The sequence below is a fragment of the Dendropsophus ebraccatus genome, chromosome 10, assembly GCF_027789765.1.
Source record: "Dendropsophus ebraccatus isolate aDenEbr1 chromosome 10, aDenEbr1.pat, whole genome shotgun sequence".
NCBI lineage: Eukaryota > Metazoa > Chordata > Amphibia > Anura > Hylidae > Dendropsophus > Dendropsophus ebraccatus.
The window spans coordinates 78,704,672-78,724,579 of NC_091463.1; the positions used below are offsets into that span (position 1 = coordinate 78,704,672).

The window sequence follows — 19,908 nt, forward strand, 5'->3', positions numbered from 1 at the left end:
GTTTTATTTTCATTCTGACACAGTGCTCTCTGCTGCCATCTCTGGCCAAGACTCTGTCTCTGTTTTCTATAAATCCCCATAAAAAAAGCTCTCCTACTCTGGACAGTTCCTGTCTCGGCCAGAGATGGCAGCAGAGAGCACTGTGTCAGACTGAAAATAAAACATTTCCTGCATGACATACAGCAGCTGATAAGTATGGGAAGACTTGATATTTTTTAATAGAAGTAAATTACAAATCTATATAACTTTATGGCACCAGTTGATTTGAAAGAAAAGGATTTTCGCTGGACAAACCCTTTAAACTTATAGATACATTAGATGTAGCCATATTACAGCTGTATGAAACTTACATCAAAGCTGCCTTCTAGAAGGATAAAAAAAGATTTAATTCTGCAGACAATATCCAGTATTCATATGATTCTATTTATCAATAACCAGAATAGTAAGAATGTAACTTCTCACCGCCAGCCTGAAGCTGCAGCACCTGATCACCACTCCTTGTAGTGACGCGGCGTGGCCGCTAGGTGGCTCTGTAGCTCTCTGCCATGTTTTGTAAACACAGAAAGTGAAAGTACAGAGGGCAGCAATGTCTGCTGGCTGCAGGAGGTAGGAGGTCGCGGCTGCTCCTGGACCCCGGCCTGGACCATGTCTGCTGTGCTCCTGGAGCATCCCCTGACCATGAAGAGTGAGGAGGAGGAGGAGGGCAGCTTCTTACTGGTGGACGACAACGAGAACTTACAGGTAGGAGGAGAGATCAGCCCGGACTCCTATAGAGAGAGCAGGCCGGGGGCAGGAGCTGGGGGCCATGTGTGGCGGATACAGGGACAGGGTCTGCTCCACTGCCCTCTCTTCTGTCCACAGTACTAGTCCCAGTGCCCCCAGTACCAGCCCCATGCCCCCAGTACTAGTCCCAGTGCCCCCAGTACTAGTCCCAGTGCCCCCAGTACTAGTCCCAGTGCCCCCAGTACTAGTCCCAGTGCCCCCAGTACTAGTCCCAGTGCCCCCAGTACTAGTCCCAGTGCCCCCAGTACTAGTCCCAGTGCCCTCAGTACCAGCCACAGTGCCCACAGTACCAGCCCTATACCCTGCATACCAGCCCCATGCTCCCAGTACTAGTCCCAGTGCTCCCAGTACTAGTCCCAGCGCCCCCAGTACCAGCCACAGTGCCCACAGTACCAGCCCTATACCCTGCATACCAGCTCCATGCTCCCAGTACTAGTCCCAGTGCCCACAGTACCAGCTCCATGCTCCCAGTACTAGTCCCAGTGCCCACAGTACCAGCTCCATGCTCCCAGTACTAGTCCCAGTGCCCCCAGTACCAGCCTTGTACCCTGCATACCAGCTCCATGCTCCCAGTACTTGTCCCAGTGCCCACATTACTAGTCACAGTGCCCCCAGTACCAGCCCATGCCCCCAGTACCAGCCCTGTACCCTGCATACCAGCTCCATGCTCCCAGTACTTGTCACAGTGTCCCCCAGTACCAGTCCTGTGCCCTGCACACCAGCCCCATGCTCCCAGTACTAGTCAGTGCCCCCAGTACCAGCCCCCAGTACTGTGCCTCATGCCCCCCTGTACTAGTCAAAATGCCACAGTACCAACTTAAATGCCCCAGTATCAGCCACAGTTGCCCCCCATACCAGCTATAATGCCCCAATTGTTCTCAGTATCAGCTATATTGCCCCAGTGCCCCCAGTACCAGTCACAGTGCCCCAGTAGTAGTCACAGTGTCCTCCAGTACCAGTCACAGTGTCCTCCAGTACCAGTCACAGTGTCCCCCAGTACCAGTCACAGTGCCCGAGTAGTAGTCACAGTATCCCCCAGTACCAGTCGCATTGTCCCGAGTACTGTGTTCCGAGTACCAGTCACAGTGTCCCAAATACCTGTCGCAGTGTCCCGAGTACCAGTTGCAGTGTCCCCAGTACCAGTCACAGTGCCCCAGTAGTAGTGACAGTGTCCCCCAGTACCAGTCGCAGTGTCCCGAGTACTAGTCCCAGTGTCAAAAATACCTGTCGCATTGTCCCCAGTACTAGTCACAGTGCCCGAATAGTAGTGACAGTGTCCCCAGTACCAGTCACAGTGCCCGAATAGTAGTGACAGTGTCCCCAGTACCAGTCACAGTGCCCCAGTAGTAGTGACAGTGTCCCCCAGTACCAGTCCCAGTGTCAAAAATACCTGTCGCATTGTCCCCAGTACTAGTCACAGTGCCCGAATAGTAGTGACAGTGTCCCCAGTACCTGTCGCAGTTTCCCGAGTACCAGTCACAGTGTCCCCAGTTAAGCTGGATTCACACTGTATATTAATGAAAAAAACAGGTCCGTTTTTGTTTTTTTTAGCGTTCACAAAAATGTGGTTGACCACATTTTTTTTTGTACATTAAAAGTAACCATTTAAAAACGGATACGTTAAAAGGGCCGCAACGGTTCACTTAGCTTAGGCTCCATTCACACGTTCAGTAGTTTTTCAGGGCCATATATGATGTCTGCAATCATCCGCAATCCGCATAAAATTCATCTGTATTACATCTGTGTTTTTTGCAGATCAGCAAAGAAGGGGAAGGTCCAGTAATAGAAGTGAAAATAGTTTAAAACGAACGCTCATCCGTATTTTATATGGATCTGCAGACGTTTCATCCGAAAAAAATTATGGCCGCTCCCATAGACTTCTATGGAACAATCTGCGCAGCAATTATGTTCCATTGTAGAGCTTGTCAGTAATTTTGTCCATAATTGCTGATTCGCAAATACAGACAAACCCTATTACACGGACAGATTTATCTGACAGATTATTGAAGCCAAAGCCAGGAACAGACTATAAACTGAGAACAGGTCATAAGGGAAAGACTGAGATTTCTCCTCTTTTCAAATCCATTCCTGGCTTTGGCTTCAAAAATCTGTGAGATAAATCTGTGTGTGTAATAGGTCAAAAAAATAAAAAATAAAAATGTCGGCTCGTTCGTATCTATTAAATTCTAGAGTAATATAATGAAGCAAAAGCTGCGGAGCCTTTAAGCTCAGGAAACCCATAAGTGTGTCAGTAAGAAAAGAGGACAGATGATGTTCTTTGCTTTTCATAGCTCACAATTAGGATATTGGATATTTTTATTCTTAAAACTCATTTAGACTGAGCCTGGGGAAAGCCATCTGGGGTTATGGGATCCTAGAGAGGAGATGCACTGATGAACAATGACACCGGGAGATCTGCTCATGTGAATCACATTGTCAGCGCGCCCCCGACCCAGAAAACTGGAGCGTACGTTCATCTGAGCATGAGACGGCTGCCTGGTCACATGTTCACCAGCATTTCTAGGGTTACTGCCATGTCTAATGTAATGCACACCAACAGAAAAATGCATCCTTAAAGGGGTACTCCAGCAAAAATGTTTTCCTTCAAATCAACTGGTGTCGGAAAGTGCCAGAGATTTGTAATTTACTTCTATTTAAAAAAAATCTCTGGTCTTCGAGTACTTATCAGCTGCTGTATGTCCTGCACGAAGTGGTGTATTCTTTCCATTCCAGAGAGCAGGAGAGGTTTTCTATGGGGATTTGCTACTGCTCTGGACAGTTCTTGTCATGGACAGAGGTGGCAGCAGAGAACACTGTGTCAGACTGGAAACAAAAATACACCACTTCCTGCAGGACATACAGCAGCTGATAAGTACTGGAAGACTTGAGATTTCTAAATAGAAGTAAATTACAAGTCTCTGGCACTTTCTGTTAATTTAAAATAAAAATAAAAATCACTGGTGTACCCCTAATGTGTGTGTATATGTATATATATATATATATATATATATATATATATATATATATATATATATATATGCACACACACACACACACACACACACACACACATACATATATATATATATATACACAACAGGATCCATCAGCAAAGCTTTTGGCTGTCTATTTTCCCTGTAATCTTATTGGTATATTTCCCGTCTTCAGGTGAAAGATGTATCAGGGCTTCTCACCAGACTTGGCTGTAGTCCACAAGAACCTGTTAAAGTCCTCAGTATTTTTGGCAACACTGGAGACGGGAAGTCCCATACACTCAACCATATGTTTTTTGGTGGTCGTGAGGTGTTCAGGACGTCCCCTTCTCAGGATTCTTGCACCATAGGTGTGTGGGCTGCCTACTACCCTCCCTTGTCTCTGGTCCTGCTGGACACGGAAGGTCTCCTTGGGGCGACTGATAAGCAGAACCAGCGGCTGCGTCTTCTCCTGAAGGTCCTGGCAGTGTCGGATCTGGTGATCTACAGGACGCGGGCTGAGAGGTTACACAATGACATGTTCCAGTTTCTTGGCAATGCTTCCAAGGCTTACCTGAAGTTCTTTACTCCGGAGCTGAAAGCCTTATCGAGCCGCTGTGGTCTGGAAGTCACCCTGTCCAGTCTTGGACCAGCTCTCCTTATATTCCAGGAGACTTCTCGAACAAATCTTCTGGGTCATGGTGAGAAACGTGTAAAAGCCCTCTATTGGAGCTACAGTGTATGTAATTTATAGCAGTGATGTTATAGATGCGGCCGTTGTTTTCCACAGGCAGTAAGGTGCACGGACAGGCGGAGACCGACCTTATGAAGAGATTCCATGATCTCGGGACACCGCCAGAGGCCTTTAGCTCTATCCATTATGTGGGGACCAAGACTATAGTCCCTCCCACTGATTTCTCTCAGTTAAAAGAGACTGTGAAGAAGCAGGTGCTGGATACATCTACCCGCTCATCCAGGCCTCTGGCCCACATGTTCACGGCCTTACAGGTATGAGAACACTACGGGCCCATGTGATTAAAAAACCCCTGTGAAGGGGGATCTTAAAGGGAATGTACCATGAGGTTGCACATGAATAGAACAGCGCCGGCACGGGAAGGCTGGTGCTGCTGTCCTTTTTTTTTTTTAACTGCGGGCTATTGCCGGGCACTGGAGACGGGCCGGACCGCCCCCTCTTATGACGCAGCTACATTAGAATCAATGGAGCCGCATCATAGAGGGGCAAGGTTTCCTCTCAATGGGGGCAGGCCAGCCGCCTCCAGTGCTTCAGCCCGACCAGTGCTTGGTAGTAGACCGCTGCCGTGTGGGGGAATCGGGCCACGGGACCGCCGCATCAGCTTTCTTGCGCCGGCACCGTTCTATTCATGTGCAACACTTGAAGCGAATGTACCTCATGGTACATTTGCTTTAAGAATGGCAGCTGGAAAGTTTCCAAACTTTGACTAATCATACAGTGGTATACTTTATGTAACTCCTGTGTTTGCCTTGCAGAGTCTGAGCGAGCGTTTCTCAGGGGATATTCCAGAAGAGCAGGTTCATATCACCTCATTCTTCCCAGACGAATACTTCACCTGTTCTCTACGTTGTCTAAGCTGCCGGTAATCCTGAGCATCCGATAGTTGTTATAAATCATTGTTATTTGGAGGTCGGATTAAAGGGGTTTTCTGGTTCTTTGCAAAAAAAAAAATAGCAGAAAACCTCTTTACCTTATGATGATGTTCCTTGTCCTGTGTGTGAAGTACTACAGCTACAAGAGTGAGTCTGAACTTCAGCACCGACAAAACATACAGATCTTATGTTTGTTCTGCCGATTCGTTGGTTTTCAGGGGTTGGCCCCAATGTTCCCTTACTGATCCATATTCTTTAAAGGGGTTATCCGGAAAGGGAAAGCAGTATCTATATTGTTACAAGTATTCGGGGGATGACAGTGATTGGCTAAGCGGGCTGTCACCCCCTGAGATAAGTCTGTCTCAGGAGTAAGGGCCCTGTTCCACCGGACGATTATCGTTCGCATAATCGTTAACAATTAACGATTTCAAACGACCACTATTGCGAAAGACCTGAAAACGTTCACTCATTTCCATGGAACGATAATCGTTACTTATGACCGTATTTGCGATCGTTTTTACTTCGCTATTGTGTTCGTATCTACTGTGAACGGCCGAACAACGTCTTATTTAATGCGAACGATTTGCGAACGAGCAACGATAAAAATAGGTCCAGGTCTTATAAAGTGATCAACGATTTCTTGTTCGGTCGTTAATCGTTAACTGCATTTCAACCGAACGATTATCGTTTAGATTCGAACGATTTAACGATAATCTGAACAATAATCGTCCGGTGGAATAGGGCCCTAAAGGTGGGATCGTCCCTTTAGGAGGAAGCCAGAGACCTGTGGGAGGACACCAGGGGAGCCCGGACTGTTTTCCGTATGCAGATAACCCCTTTAATAAAGTATATCTGTCACCAGAAAAAAAAACTTTTGACATGTCCTAGAGATTCTATGGGGCTGTTCAGGTCTCATAGACACAGAGCGAGGAGAGAATCATCATAGTTTTACTGATTAGTCAGGGTCTGAATAGAGATGAGTGGATACATGGATACAGCTATTGGCTGACTGATCAGTAAAACTATAGAAGATATGACTTCTCGCTCTGTGTCTATGAGACCTGAACAGCCCCATAGACTTTGGAAGTCTGTCCAGGTCACGTGACACAGAACCGAGAGTGAACACCCTAAGCAAATACTTCTCCCGGCTTGTTGATCGTTTGCAGTACTTCTCCCGGCCTGATCATTTGCAGTTTGAACACTCAGACACTGATCAGTCAAATTTTTGATGTCTCTGTGACATATGAAAAGTATTTTTTTTAATGACAGCTGCACACTATATACAGATCTGTTCTTCTTGCACTCATCACCCAGTGTAGGACACCATTCACAAATGATGGTGCTAATGTTTCTTCAATTAGTTATGTAAAATGACGCACCATAGTTATGTTGGACATCACTAGGTACATCTGACAACACTACGGTAAGAGAGTATGGCACATCTTATAGCATGGAACAGTATTTGTGATAGAGAAAACAACTACCTGCTGCTGCAGTGCAGAAGCCAGGCTCAAAGCCTTTACAAACACAATAATATATCATATTTTTTCTTCCTTTAGGGGAAATTCTTAGGGGTTCCCCAATTAAAACTTATTTGTCCCCTATCCAAAAGTGTGACATCCATACCCACTCAATCTCCAGATCAGCCCCTGCCTACTTTGTTTTGAATACAGCCGATGTCGGCACATGACCTTTGGCTCTTTTCATTCTCTATGGAGTTGCTGAAAAGAGCCGAGTGCTTTACTACACTCTTTCTGACGGCTCCATAGAGCATGAATAGAGCCACAGGTCATTGTGTCATTGTGACTAGTGACACAACCCTGTCCCCTGTCTGTTCTATAGAGAGGGGTGGGGGGAGGAGGGAGGAGGGAGATGAGCCGGCAGCAGAGAGCAGAGAAAAAAGCATTACACAGCCAGGAGCTCCATTAAAGCAGTATTCAGAGGTCAGAGAGGTCAGTGCTGACTGTCAGAGGAGATAGCCGGTGATGTAGCTGTAAATTAACTCTTTGTTGTCCTGTTTTGGTGACTCATCTCCCTCCACCCCTCCCCTCTCCATACACAATTATGAAGGGGGGGGGAGCTTCAAACTGCTTTTTCGTGATAAAAATGCATTTTTCGGCTAATAAACCCAATTACAAAGTTTCTTAAAATCGCCTGTACTATTGATTTCTGCAAAAAAATGTGAACGACAGTGACACTTTTAGCCCCTGTTACACTGTGCGACGAGAAAGAGCAAGTGAGCACCGACCTGTCAGGTGCCTCGTTCCCCGCCCGCTGCTGGCACAATTGCACACGGCGGCAGCAGCGAGCGGGTAAGAGTCGGGGGGCCGCAGGGAGCTGAAGGTGGGCTGCCCGGGTGATCGCTGGATTGTCCGTGCAGCCCATAGAAGAAAGTGGCGGTCTGCTGCCACCGCTCCTATTACACAGAGTGACGGAAGCAGATCACTGCTACCTGCATCGTTGCTCTTTCAACATGTTGAAAGACAACGATCAGTTGACATTGTGCACGTCGACTGATCGTTTTCTTCTATTATACAAGGTGATTATCGTCCGTAACGGCCCATAATCACTTTGTGTAATAGGGCCTTTACCTACCTATCGGTAGGGGACAAATAAGTTTTAATTGGAAAGCCCCTTTAAGCATATTAGGTAATGTTCATGTGGTCGATTTTCCACTTTGGATTTGTGGGAAGAAAATCTTCAACATATTACAGTACCAGCAAGGTGGATTAGGATGATGAGATTTAAACAAATCAGAAAAACATTCTGTGCAGAATCTGCTGGGAATGGGACTGTGGCACAGATATTAAATCCATAGCATGTGACTTTGTTACTGATATGTTGAAATAAATGTGTTGGGAATAAATGTGACTTGCACCAAAAGTGGATAAAAAAATATTTTTTCAGGGTAGACATGCACTTTAAAGGGAATCTTTTAGCTTTATATAATTCTGAGAGCTGCAGACATCTACAGATAGCTGGGAGGTTAAACAGATGATACCCGTCTCTTAGATGATGGCTCCTTACAAAGTCATAAAAGCATGTTTTCCTTTTAAGCTCAAGGAGATCTCAATCTCAAGATGCCATATGTCATTAATGTCCTGTATGAGTCACCCCTTTAAGTTTTACACCTTTAGGCTGGGTTCACACTACGTTTATTTGTCAGTATTGTGGTCCTCATATTGCAACCAAAACCAGGAGTGGATTAAAAACACAGAAAGGCTCTGTTCACACAATGTTGAAATTGAGTGGATGGCCGCCATATAACAGTAAATAACGGCCATTATTTTAATACAACAGCCGTTGTTTTAAAATAACAGCAAATATTTGCCATTAAATGGCGGCCATCCACTCAATTTCACCATTGTGTGAACAGAGCCTTTCTGTGTTTTCAATCCACTCCCGGTTTTGGTTGCAATATGAGGACCACAATACTGACTGAAATATACGTAGTGTGAACCCAGCCTTAGGGTGGTATTACACGGGCTGAGCAGGGCCCGATAATACCTGTAAACGAGCAGCGATCTGCTAGATCGCTGCTCGTTTACTCGGCCTATTACACGGCCCGATAATCGTTAAACAAGGGTAGCCCTTGTATAACTCTATACATTACCCATCCACGTTCCTGGGCTGCTGCTGCGGTCTTCTTCTCCACGGATCCCGCGCGCTGTAACGTCAGAGTGGCCTGTCCGCTAACAGGCCACCCGGCCAATCACAGGCCACTCTGATGCAAGAGTGCGCGGGACCCGTGGAGAAGAAGACCGCAGCAGCCCAGGAACGTGGATGGGTAATGTATATCGTTAGTCGCCGCTATTACATGTAGCGGTGCGCGGTTGGTGCCTGACAAAAATAGTTCAGAACCTATATCAACGATCAGCCGATGATCGTTGTCATCGGCTGATCGTTGTATTTATTACATGAAACGATAATCGGCCAAATCGGGCCGATTATCGTTCCGTGTAATAGTACCCTAAAAAAATCTTTCAAATCAGCTGGTGCGAGAGATTTGTAATTTGCTACTATTAAAAAATATCCAGTCTTCCAGTACTATCATCTGTAGTAGGACATGCTTTGGCATCCATGGAATAACATTGGCTTTTATGGGGGCAGCTGGCGCCCATCATGCATCTTGTGAAAGCCATCATGATCTGATAGATGTGATGCAACAAACCAACTTTGAGCCAGAAGGGGGAGAGGAATGGTTAGTGGCTGATTCATCCCATTGTGAAGTCCTCATCTAACCCTAACCTTACATGGGGAGTTCATACTATAAGTTTACAAGATAGAACAGTTTAATTTTCTTTGGATTTTTTTTTACTATGTTTTAATTACGTTAAATTCCTTCCATTGATACCTATCCAACACATGACTAAGTAGTTCCACATTGATATAAAACAGCCCGTCATCAGACATGGGAGCGAGATTCTGCTGGATGTGATTACCAAGGCTGAACTGTTCCGTGTCTGAGATGGATGCGTTCTCTGTCTCGCTGCCTCCTCCATTAACATTGGAATTGTAATATAACCAACAGGTCTCGATGCAAGAACAGGATGAACCATCTGAAGGACGGCGTCCCCCACCAAGCAGATGGCTTGTGCCAATACGCCCATGAGTATAACAACAAAGTTTTAATATGCAGGGTGAGTGCGGGGGTGAGGTACAGGGACGTAGTATGTTAAGGTCAAACTGTACTGAGCTTGGGTTTATGGGATCTAGCTGTGCAGAAGGATCTATAGACAGTTATAAGTGTGTATTAAACTAAATAAATTTTCCTTAAATTCTGTCTCTTTCTCACAGCGCTGTTATGAGGGAGGACGAGAGATGCTAGTCATCCCCAGGACGGTGGCATCCACAGACAGCCCCTGGTTGGGTCTGGCGAAGTACGCCTGGTCCGGGTGCGTTCAAAACTAGTTACATTGGTGGAGGGTGCTTTTAAATTTTGTCTCTTTAACAGTTTTTTTCAAAAAATTATATTCATCACTTACACTACAGATGTTGGGGGGTGTCTGATTGGTTGGGAGTCATGTGACCACTGGAAATCGCACTGATCATTAGAATGGGGGTGGGGGGGTCAACAGTCATGGACCTGATGAAGAGAGCACCCAGTGGGTCACCCCTCTCCGATTAGACAGTTATCACTTATTCTGTGGATAGGTGATGAGTGTTCTATGTAGGAAACCCCACTTAATATCACCAAGTACATTGTAGAAAATGGGATACTGGGCTACAGTGCAAGGCCCTCCTTACCCCACATGCCATTTGTAAGCTTTTCTCTGAATTTCAACCTGCCATATACTGCAATGAATAAAAAGATTCATAAAAGTAAGTATGCCTATAATACTATCACCATACCCTGTCAATACACTATACTGAGTCAGTACTGATTGCCTTTAGCCTCTGGGGAGTTCTGGGCCCAGTTTGCTGACCCTAACAGGTAGCTGATAAGTCTTCTTCTCTATCTTACCAGTAAGAAATTGCAGCCCAGCATTGTCAATAATTAATGTTAAGCATATAATGTAGAAAAAAACCCTGATATTTTCCACCGTAACTCTCCTCCTCAGGTATGTGCTTGAATGCAGAGTGTGTGGGATTATTTACCGCAGTCGACAGTATTGGTACGGAAATAGAGACCCAGATGGATCAGTTGTTCGACAGGAGGTTCGACATGTTTGGTCTGAGGTACTTGCAATACATTGCTTTTAAATCAGCTCTTTAACATAATGGGGTTGATCACCCGAAAAAATTTGGGGTGTGTAAAAATAATTTACAAAACTATACTATACTCCCTTCCCCTGGTCTGCTGCAGCTTATAGGTCAGTGCTCCAGTCCTCTGCTGGTCTCCACTTCTTCCAGGTTTCAGTCCTGATTAGCTAATTAGTGGTGTCCAACCGTATGCTGCGTTTACACGAAGTGATAATTCGTACGATTGACGATTTCGAAGTAACGATTTTTTTTTATGACGACCAGCGTTTAGACAAAACGATATATCGTACGGAAAAATCGTTTTGCAATCGCTTAAACCTATCTCGCACATAGGTTAAATCGGTGAACGACTGTTTACATGGAATGATCTGCGAATTTTTTGAAAACGACGATTTAAGAACATGTTGTAAGATCAAAATGAACGATTTCTCACTTGTCGTTTGATCGTTCGCTGCGTTTACACGTACAATTATCATTCGAATTCGATTGTTATCGTGCAAATTCGAACAATAATCGTTTCGTGTAAACGCAGCATTAGTCACTGACTTATGGAGGGGCCAGTTCCTTTAGGGTTGGGACACCACAGGAACCCAGAAGAGGTGGAGACCAGCAAAAGACTGGAACATTATCACATTATCACACTGTGGGGGCTGGGGAAGGCGCGTATAGCATGATTACCATTTTTATACCACTTGGTGTCTTTGTGTAAAGGGAAACTCAGCGGGTTTGAGGTCTTTAAACTGCTGACAGTCCCATGTAGAGGATAGGGTGAGGAGTTAAAATATACCTAATGTTCTAGGCATGCAGGTTGAATGAGCAGAAATGTTTATGGTTCCTGTTGCCAGTGCCCAGGGGGAGACACTGCATGCTAAGTGCCCAGAGCTGTGTGCGCTAAGCTCTCAGTCTCAGCTCTTTGTAAATATATGAGAAGAAGACGACCAAGAGAAGGCGCACTGTGTGACAGACTGACATGAGCATTAAACAGGGTGTGTGCTCACCTGACAGCTTTCCAGGCTGGTGCTATATCCCTTGTCACACTTGTCATATACACATGTTGTAACCACCACCCAGTATAATGTAATAACTTGTTCAATTCTTGTTTGTGTCTTTATCTGTGCAGAGTGACTCCTGCTCCTTGGACCAACACAATGCAGCTCAGCGAGTACTGGATGGGGTGACCCTCGTCTTTCAGTCAGTGAATGAGTACAGTGCCGGGCCCACCCGAGCAGTCACCTCCTGGGTTACCGACCGCGTGGCTCCCTCATACTGGCGACCCAATGCAGAGATTACAGTATGTTTATAGAGGGAAAATGTTACGAGCATGTTAGGTGTTGTAGTTCAGTGTCCAGGAGCCTTGTTTATATTCAAAGTACAATTAATAACCACATTTACTGATATATGCCCTAACATTTTTCTAAAGCTGGGTTCACACTACATTTTTGCAATTGTTTTTTTTTTTTTCATCAGTTTTTCGGGGGAAAAAAAACAGATGGAATTGTGTGCATCGGTTTTTCCGTTGACTTCCATTACCAAAAAAAGGGATCAAAACGCATCTGTTTTTTTAACGAACACAAAAATAAGGTCAAGTACTATTTTGTGTACGTAAAAAAAAAAAAACGGATGCGTTTTGATCCCTTTTTGCAAAAGCAGATTAAAAAAACTGATTGCAAAAAAATGTAGTGTGAACCCAGCCTAACCGTCACTAATACCACCAAAAATAGAAATATGTACAGTATAGTCTATTCCACCTTTTTTTTACTTCATAAAGGAGTGTCATGGGTGCAAGAAGGTCTTCCAGCTAGCCGAGCAGAAACATCACTGCCGAGCCTGCGGCGAGGGCTTCTGTCATAACTGCTCCAATCAGAAAATGCCTGTACCCGAGAGAGGTTGGGGTCCATCACCTGTACGTGTGTGTAAAAAGTGTCACAGTAAAGGGCCTGGCAAAGGTAAGAGGCGATGAGAAGTCGAGGGATGTGACCATTACAATTATTAGAGGACCAGGTGTCACCTGACCCCATTGCAGAAGCACTGGGAGGCACATACCGGAGGAGACTAAACGCAGAAGCTTTCTCCATTTAGGTCTAAGGGAACATATACCTGGTCCTTTCCGTAATCGTTGTATGTATCAGCCACTGTTTGCAAAATGGGATCAGGGGGCTACGATTTTTTGTTGATCTGGACTCCAAAACTGGGATCTCCACTGAGAGCGAGGGCTCAGTCCTGTGGTCACTCTCCATTTCAGTAAGATTGGACCATGAAAACAGCAAAGTGACACAGCGACATATAACATATAACAATTGCCGTATACTAGGTTGTATTATGTTCTATGTGTTCTTGTTAACCCTTAACTGCATTGTTTTCCTATATTTGTTTGTCCTCACAGATCAGCCAGTAGTGGAAGATGATGGGAGTAATCTCTTACCTCGCAAAGTGACTGAGATGGCTCAGAGCTCGCTCAACATGGTGTCCACTGTCATCGAATATCCTCTATGTAATGTTTCTTTGGTTTCCGTTCTTTATTATCTTTTGTTTTGTGCCTGTCCTTAGTAAAAACTTTTGACATGTCAAAGATTTTTTTCTGATGACAGTGACTCTTTAAAGGAATACTCCATGTTAACCTTACACTGTTTGTGTAGGGGGTGCACATGTTTTGGGGTGCAAATATTCAAATCAACAGGGTAAAAAGACAGTCAAGAGCTTTCGGTGTTTATATAGTATATACTATATAAATATAGTATAGTATATATATATAGTATGGCAGTCTTCTTTATATCCAAAATTATCTGTAGTCATAGGTTATGCACCTTCAGAGCAGCCGTTGGGCAGAGCCACAGCTCCAGAGCGTACATGGTGAATGGTTGGAAACAGTTGGCTGCTTATTCTGTAGTGGCTGGATTACTGCAGCGCCAATTGTCTTCAACGGCAGCTACACTGCAATATCCAGGCGTCATTGCACATTGAATGAACCAACAGCTTCCGGCCATTCTTTGTGCTGCAGCTGTGCCTCTGTCTGACATACAGCTCAGGTATTAGCAACCTGCTGATCAGACATTGATGGTCTAAAATTGATGATGTCAAATACTCAGAGAAAAACCTTTAATGGTGTGTTCACACCTACAGTATCTGCAGCTGATTTTCTGCAGCAGATTTCATTTAAATAACTGAACACAGCATCAAATCTGCTGCAGATCCTGTAGGTGTGAACGCACCCTAAAGGGGTTTTCAAAAATAAAAATGAAAAAATCAGTTTAGTTTTCATAACTTGCTCCACACTTGCTTGCTCTGTGTCTAGAATTGTGGCTCAGTGTCATTCACAGCAATAGGGTTGAGCTACAATAGAAGATCGTCCCAAAAGCAAGATTGGGTGATATCTGGGGGAAAAGGCTAACCCCTTTATGCAATCTTTAAAGTGTCACTGTTGTATTTTATTAAATTTTTTTTGCAGAAATCAATAGTACAGGCGATTTTAAAGGGGTTGTCCGGCGATAAAAAATTATTCACAGAATAACACACATTACAAAGTTATACAACTTTGTAATGTATGTTATGTCTGTGAATGGCCCCCTTCCCCGTGTTTTCCCCCACCCACGCTAGACCCGGAAGTGTGGTGCATTATACTCACCGCATCTCGTGTCGTCCACCGTCTCCGATCCTCAGCAGTGACGTCTTCTTCGGGAGGCCGGCGGATCTTCCCGAGTGCCGGCCGCCCTCTGCAGCGTCATCCGAAGCTCAGCCGCGATTGGCTGAGCATTACTGTGCTCAGCCAATCGCGGCTGAGCAGCTGATGACGTGGCCGCGTCATCAGCCGCTCAGCCGTGATTGGCTGAGCACAGTTATGCTCAGCCAATCGCGGCTGAGCTTCGGATGACGCTGCAGAGGGCGGCCGGCACTCGGGAAGATCCGCCGGCCTCCCGAAGAAGACGTCACTGCTGAGGATCGGAGACCGTGGTCGGCACTTGACAGGTAATGTATAGCGCACCACACTTCCGGGTACACGGGTGGGGGTGGTTGGACACGGGGAAGGGGGCCATTCACAGACATAACATACATTACAAAGTTGTATAACTTTGTAATGTGTGTTATTCTGTGAATAATTTTTTATCGCCGGACAACCCCTTTAAGAAACTTTGTAATTGGGTTTATTAGGCAAATATGCCATTATCTGCATTTGAAAAGACTTTTCCCAGGTCCCCCCCCCTCTCTGTCATCCACTGCTCATTATCCGGAAATCTCAACTCTTTTACATCAGACGGGCCCTGTCTAATCCATGGAGAGGGGAGGGGGAAGGAGGGAGATTAGTCGACAGCAGAGAGCAGAGAACAAAGGATTACACAGTGGGACCTGTGTGAAAGCCCATATTCAGAGGTCAGTGCTGACTGTCAGAGGAGATAGCCCGGTGATGTAGCTGTAAATTAACTCTTTGTTGTCCTGTTTAGGTACCTCATCTCCCTCAACTCCTCCCCTCTCCATTACAGAACCATGAAGACAGGGTGGAGAGCTTCAAACTGCTTTTTCATGATAAAAATGCATTTTTCAACTAATAAACCCAATTACAACGTTTCTTAAAATCGCCCCTACTATTTCTGCAAAAAAAAAAAAAAATGAAATGACAGTGACACTTTAATGCCTACAATAGTATATCATGTGGGATCATTGAACTCAGCTCATTGAGTCTTCTCTAATAATTTACAGATTTTGTGAAAGAAGCGGCACGCCCCAGCTACTGGGTATCGGACCAAGAGATCAAGCACTGCCATGGGTGCAAAAAACCGTTCACACCGACAATGTCAAGACATCACTGCCGGGCTTGCGGTCAGGGATTCTGTCAGGTGTGCTCTGATTTCCAGCGACCGGTCCCTTCTCGTGGGTGGTATCACCCTGTCCGGGTGTGCCAGAGCTGTAACACTAAGAAGGAAGAACTGTGAAGCAGATGGTATCTTAGAGCCATTGGGTGGCTGATATATAAGTGTAAAGGATGGAAGAGCTCACTGGAGACTTGGACGACCTTACCAACTAATCCATGAGTTCTCAATTAATCATAGTGGCTATGTCTAGTACCGGCCGGCTGTGGCCCAGTGACTAATAACCACTTAGTGGCTCCACTTTTGGTTTATTTGTCTCAGCTATGTCAGGGATTTTAAGACTGGAATCAGGTTTTCTTAAACTTTCTTATCCTGAATATCTTCATCCTACGTTGATTTACAAGATCACTGAATAGAGGATGGTACTGTAAACCCTTTAAGATATAAGCACTAACCACCTATACAATGCGACTACAGGTAGACTTAGTCTTAGACCATGTGCTGTATAACTACGACACACTACACAGGAGTGTACATACTATAGGGGCAAATAATGTAGTTTCTGTGGGGCCCCTGGATAGAGGGGCCCTTACCTGATTGTGTTATACCCTATGTTTTTGGGTGGCGAGAACCTGTGCAGGAGTAGCTGGCATAAAAAACAATGGTGGGCACCATAATGGGGAAGCCACATTGCCTTTGCTATGCAGTCCCCTATGTCACAGAGAGAAGAAAAAGGAAGCATTATGTTCAGTACTCCTGGGATCCAAGGGTACATAGAAGTCTATGCATGGCCTATAGGGACTTATCACTGAATCTTCTGGTTTTGTGACTAAAATCTTGATTCGTCTTATTCTATTTCAACAATAATTTTTTAACAATTGCAGCTCAGGTTTTTAGTATACTATAATATGCAGAAAGTCCATGTCAGCTCATGCCTTTGAAAGTGATCAGGAAATACAGAGATTTCTGAAGAAAATGGCTTCCTGTAGATGAAATAAAGCTTCCGAAATGAGGGCACTTTATATGAGATTATATGGTAAGAAAATTCCAAAGTAGAAAAGCATTTTTCACCGCCTATAATTATATAGGTATAAAGTATCTTATAAAGTGTTGGTGTTATTTCTTAAAACTTTTAGGGTGCGTTCACACCTACAGGATCCGCAGCAGATCTGCAGCAGATTTGATGGTGCAGATTTGATGCTGTGTTCAGTTATTGAAATGAAATGCAGCGTGTCCGCAGCAGAAAATACGCTGCGGATCCGGTAAGTGTGAACGCACCCTTAACATGTCAAAAGGTTAGAGTGCACCAGGTTTCCTAATAGGAGGGTGAAGCATGCAGCCACGCGCTTCACTCCCAGACCAGCTGCCCAATCTTACTCATTACAGGAGATGGGCTCCATTATAAATCCTGTAATCTGCCAGATAGGGCGGTCAGCTGGAGAGTGAAGCCTACTGTTGTGTGCTTCACCTGGCCATAAAAATTGCAGCACTGATCTAAAATTTGACACGGCTAAATGACATTTCAAAAGTTTTTACAAATGAGAATAACACTGTAAAAGCCGTATTACACGTAGCGATTATCATTAAAATATTCGCTAAAACGTTCACCGATTACTATCGTTTTTATGTCGTTATATGGTCGCTAATTGTTCCTTGTGACAAAACATGTTTTTTTGGCAAACGAATTATTACACAAACAGATATGCGAACGATCGGCGAACTAGTTGTGATAAATTTTCAACATGTCGAAAAACAAGAATGAACCATTTTTCATTTGTTGTTTGATCCTTGGGTGTTATAAGACGGACAGATGATCGCTTATTTTCTATCGTTATAGCAATTTTTTAATGATAATCGCTCCGTGTAATAGGGCCTTGAGTATTACTTTTGAACTGCACAATATTGTATAAAAAGTTGAGTATCAAGTAGTAACTAGAGCATGCTCGAGTCCATCCGAACCTGAACGTTCGGCATTTGATTAGCGGTGGCTGCTGAAGTTGGATAAAGCCCTGAGGCTATGTGGAAATCATGGATATAGTCATTGGACTCAAACCCGAACCGGGTTCGCTCATCTCTAGTAGTAACCCTAGGTTATGGCCTGTATTATTGGGCAGATACATAGTCTCATTTCTGCTTGTTGTCATGGGAAACAGTCAGCAAGTTTGTTGATAGACACAGCCCTAATACTTTGTATGATGCATTGGGAAGGCAAAGCGATAGTAAGGACATTGAGGTAGTAGGGAATCGTGGGAGATTTCATCGATGAAACGTGCAGAATGGTGAACGCAGGTCTGGACTCGAAATAAGTAAAAGCATCATATTAATTTTGTACATCAATAAAGAAATTAAAGTGAATGTACCATCAGGCTGGCCCAACCTCCTGTGCTTCAGGCCGGACCGGCGCCAGGCACAGGAACCAGGCTGTGGTTCAAAAAAAGGACCGCGGCACCAGCGGTTCCCCGCGCCAGAGCCGTTTTCTTCATGTGCAACACTTAAAGCGAATTTACTTGATGGTACATTCGCTTTTATGTTCTATGGTGATTACGCCTTTTTAAGGTTTTACTTTGCTTTGTGGTATAAATTTCATAATCATCACCAGATCCACATACTAAAATGTGGATGAAATTGTGCAAATTTTCCGCTTTGGTATTCCCTACCAGTGTATTATGACCATTAGCACTGTGGGCGGCACATTGACCACTGTGCCAGATACCGGAGAATGGATGGGTCCTAAATAGCCGGAATCTTTTTTTTTTTTTATCCCTTTGACATTCACATTAGATCAAAACTGGCTGAATCATGTAATATACTGTGTATGGGCGGCTCACAGATGCTAGGGATAATGAAGAATCGGATCCTTTGTTATCTAATGCATACGACCACCGTAAGATTCATAAAGGACTAATTGACAGAGTGCGGGATATTCACATGTAATAGTTGTGATTCTCTTTATTGTTTCTTCTAGGTTTGACATTATCATAGATACACAATGCAGCCAGTGATACATTCCTTTTATCTATGTTGCTGTGTATAGGCAATGATATATTCTCTTTTTACTTTTTTTTTGTCTTAGAATAAACTTCTTTCTCTCATTGTCTGGCGCCTTGTTACTTTCTTAGGTGCTGAGTGTGTCTTTACTCTACTCTCATCGCACCAGATGTTCTTCTGCACTGAGCATAGCATATAAGCAGCTGTCAGTATACACAATGAGCAGGAGGATCTGGGACTTATGTATAATAAATGGGAATCTTCAGCAGCGACTTAAAGGAGTTATCTGGTATTACAAAAAACACTGCTTTTTTTTTTGTTGCAAAAACAGCGCCATTCCTGTTTTCAGGTTGGGGGCAGTATTACAATTCAGCTCCATCCATATTTTCCAGAACTCCATAGGGCTGCATCCAACTTCACTCCAGCTACCAGTAGTCAAATGCCGCACACTCAGGTTTAGACGAGCGTGCTTGAGATTCACTCATCTCTACTTTCTAACTATCATTATTATATCATTTTTTCTTACTACTAGTACTACTCTGTGCCTGAACCTAACATTATTATAATAGTCTGACTATTTATTATATTTTTATACTCTTGCTGTTGATGTGTTACAGCAATATATAAAGATGCCAGGTACAGCTAGCAGTCTGTTCAGCAATGGGACGTGACCTTTTCCTCCCCTGTTGGTATGGTGGGCTTTGTCACTTGATGATCCTTTCCGCATTTCTTGGACGTAGATACTGATTGTGGTCTTTAATTGCTTCGGCAATTACCTAAAGAAACATCTAATGTATGGCACAATGGATGCTAATGTTACCATAAAGTGCCCAATGAAGCCAGTTTGGCCAGACCTCCTGCAGTATGACTGCTACCTGCCACGCTAAAAGTGTCTCCGGGATGGTGTTTTCCCCCAGCTGCTGCTGCTGCCATTCGGCTGACAATTCCTTATCGCACATAGAAGATGTGTGAAGGATAGTACATAAAAAAGGGAAAAAAATAAATGCAGTCCCAGATGGGTAATTGCTCAGTAG

At 44.4% G+C, this 19,908-nt stretch overlaps 1 protein-coding gene across 1 annotated transcript; it reads left to right on the forward strand.

Moving 5' to 3' along the window:
* Positions 1 to 573: 573 nt before the first annotated feature.
* On the forward strand, positions 574 to 17,819 carry LOC138766148 (zinc finger FYVE domain-containing protein 1-like). The gene is made up of 11 exons (XM_069943519.1): positions 574 to 741; positions 3,952 to 4,456; positions 4,546 to 4,763; positions 5,265 to 5,371; positions 9,913 to 10,021; positions 10,179 to 10,276; positions 10,943 to 11,060; positions 12,205 to 12,375; positions 12,853 to 13,030; positions 13,468 to 13,575; positions 15,777 to 17,819. Exons 1-11 carry the CDS (start codon positions 646 to 648, stop codon positions 16,007 to 16,009), a joined length of 1,941 nt encoding a protein of 646 aa, XP_069799620.1. The 5' UTR covers positions 574 to 645; the 3' UTR covers positions 16,010 to 17,819.
* Positions 17,820 to 19,908: the final 2,089 nt, after the last annotated feature.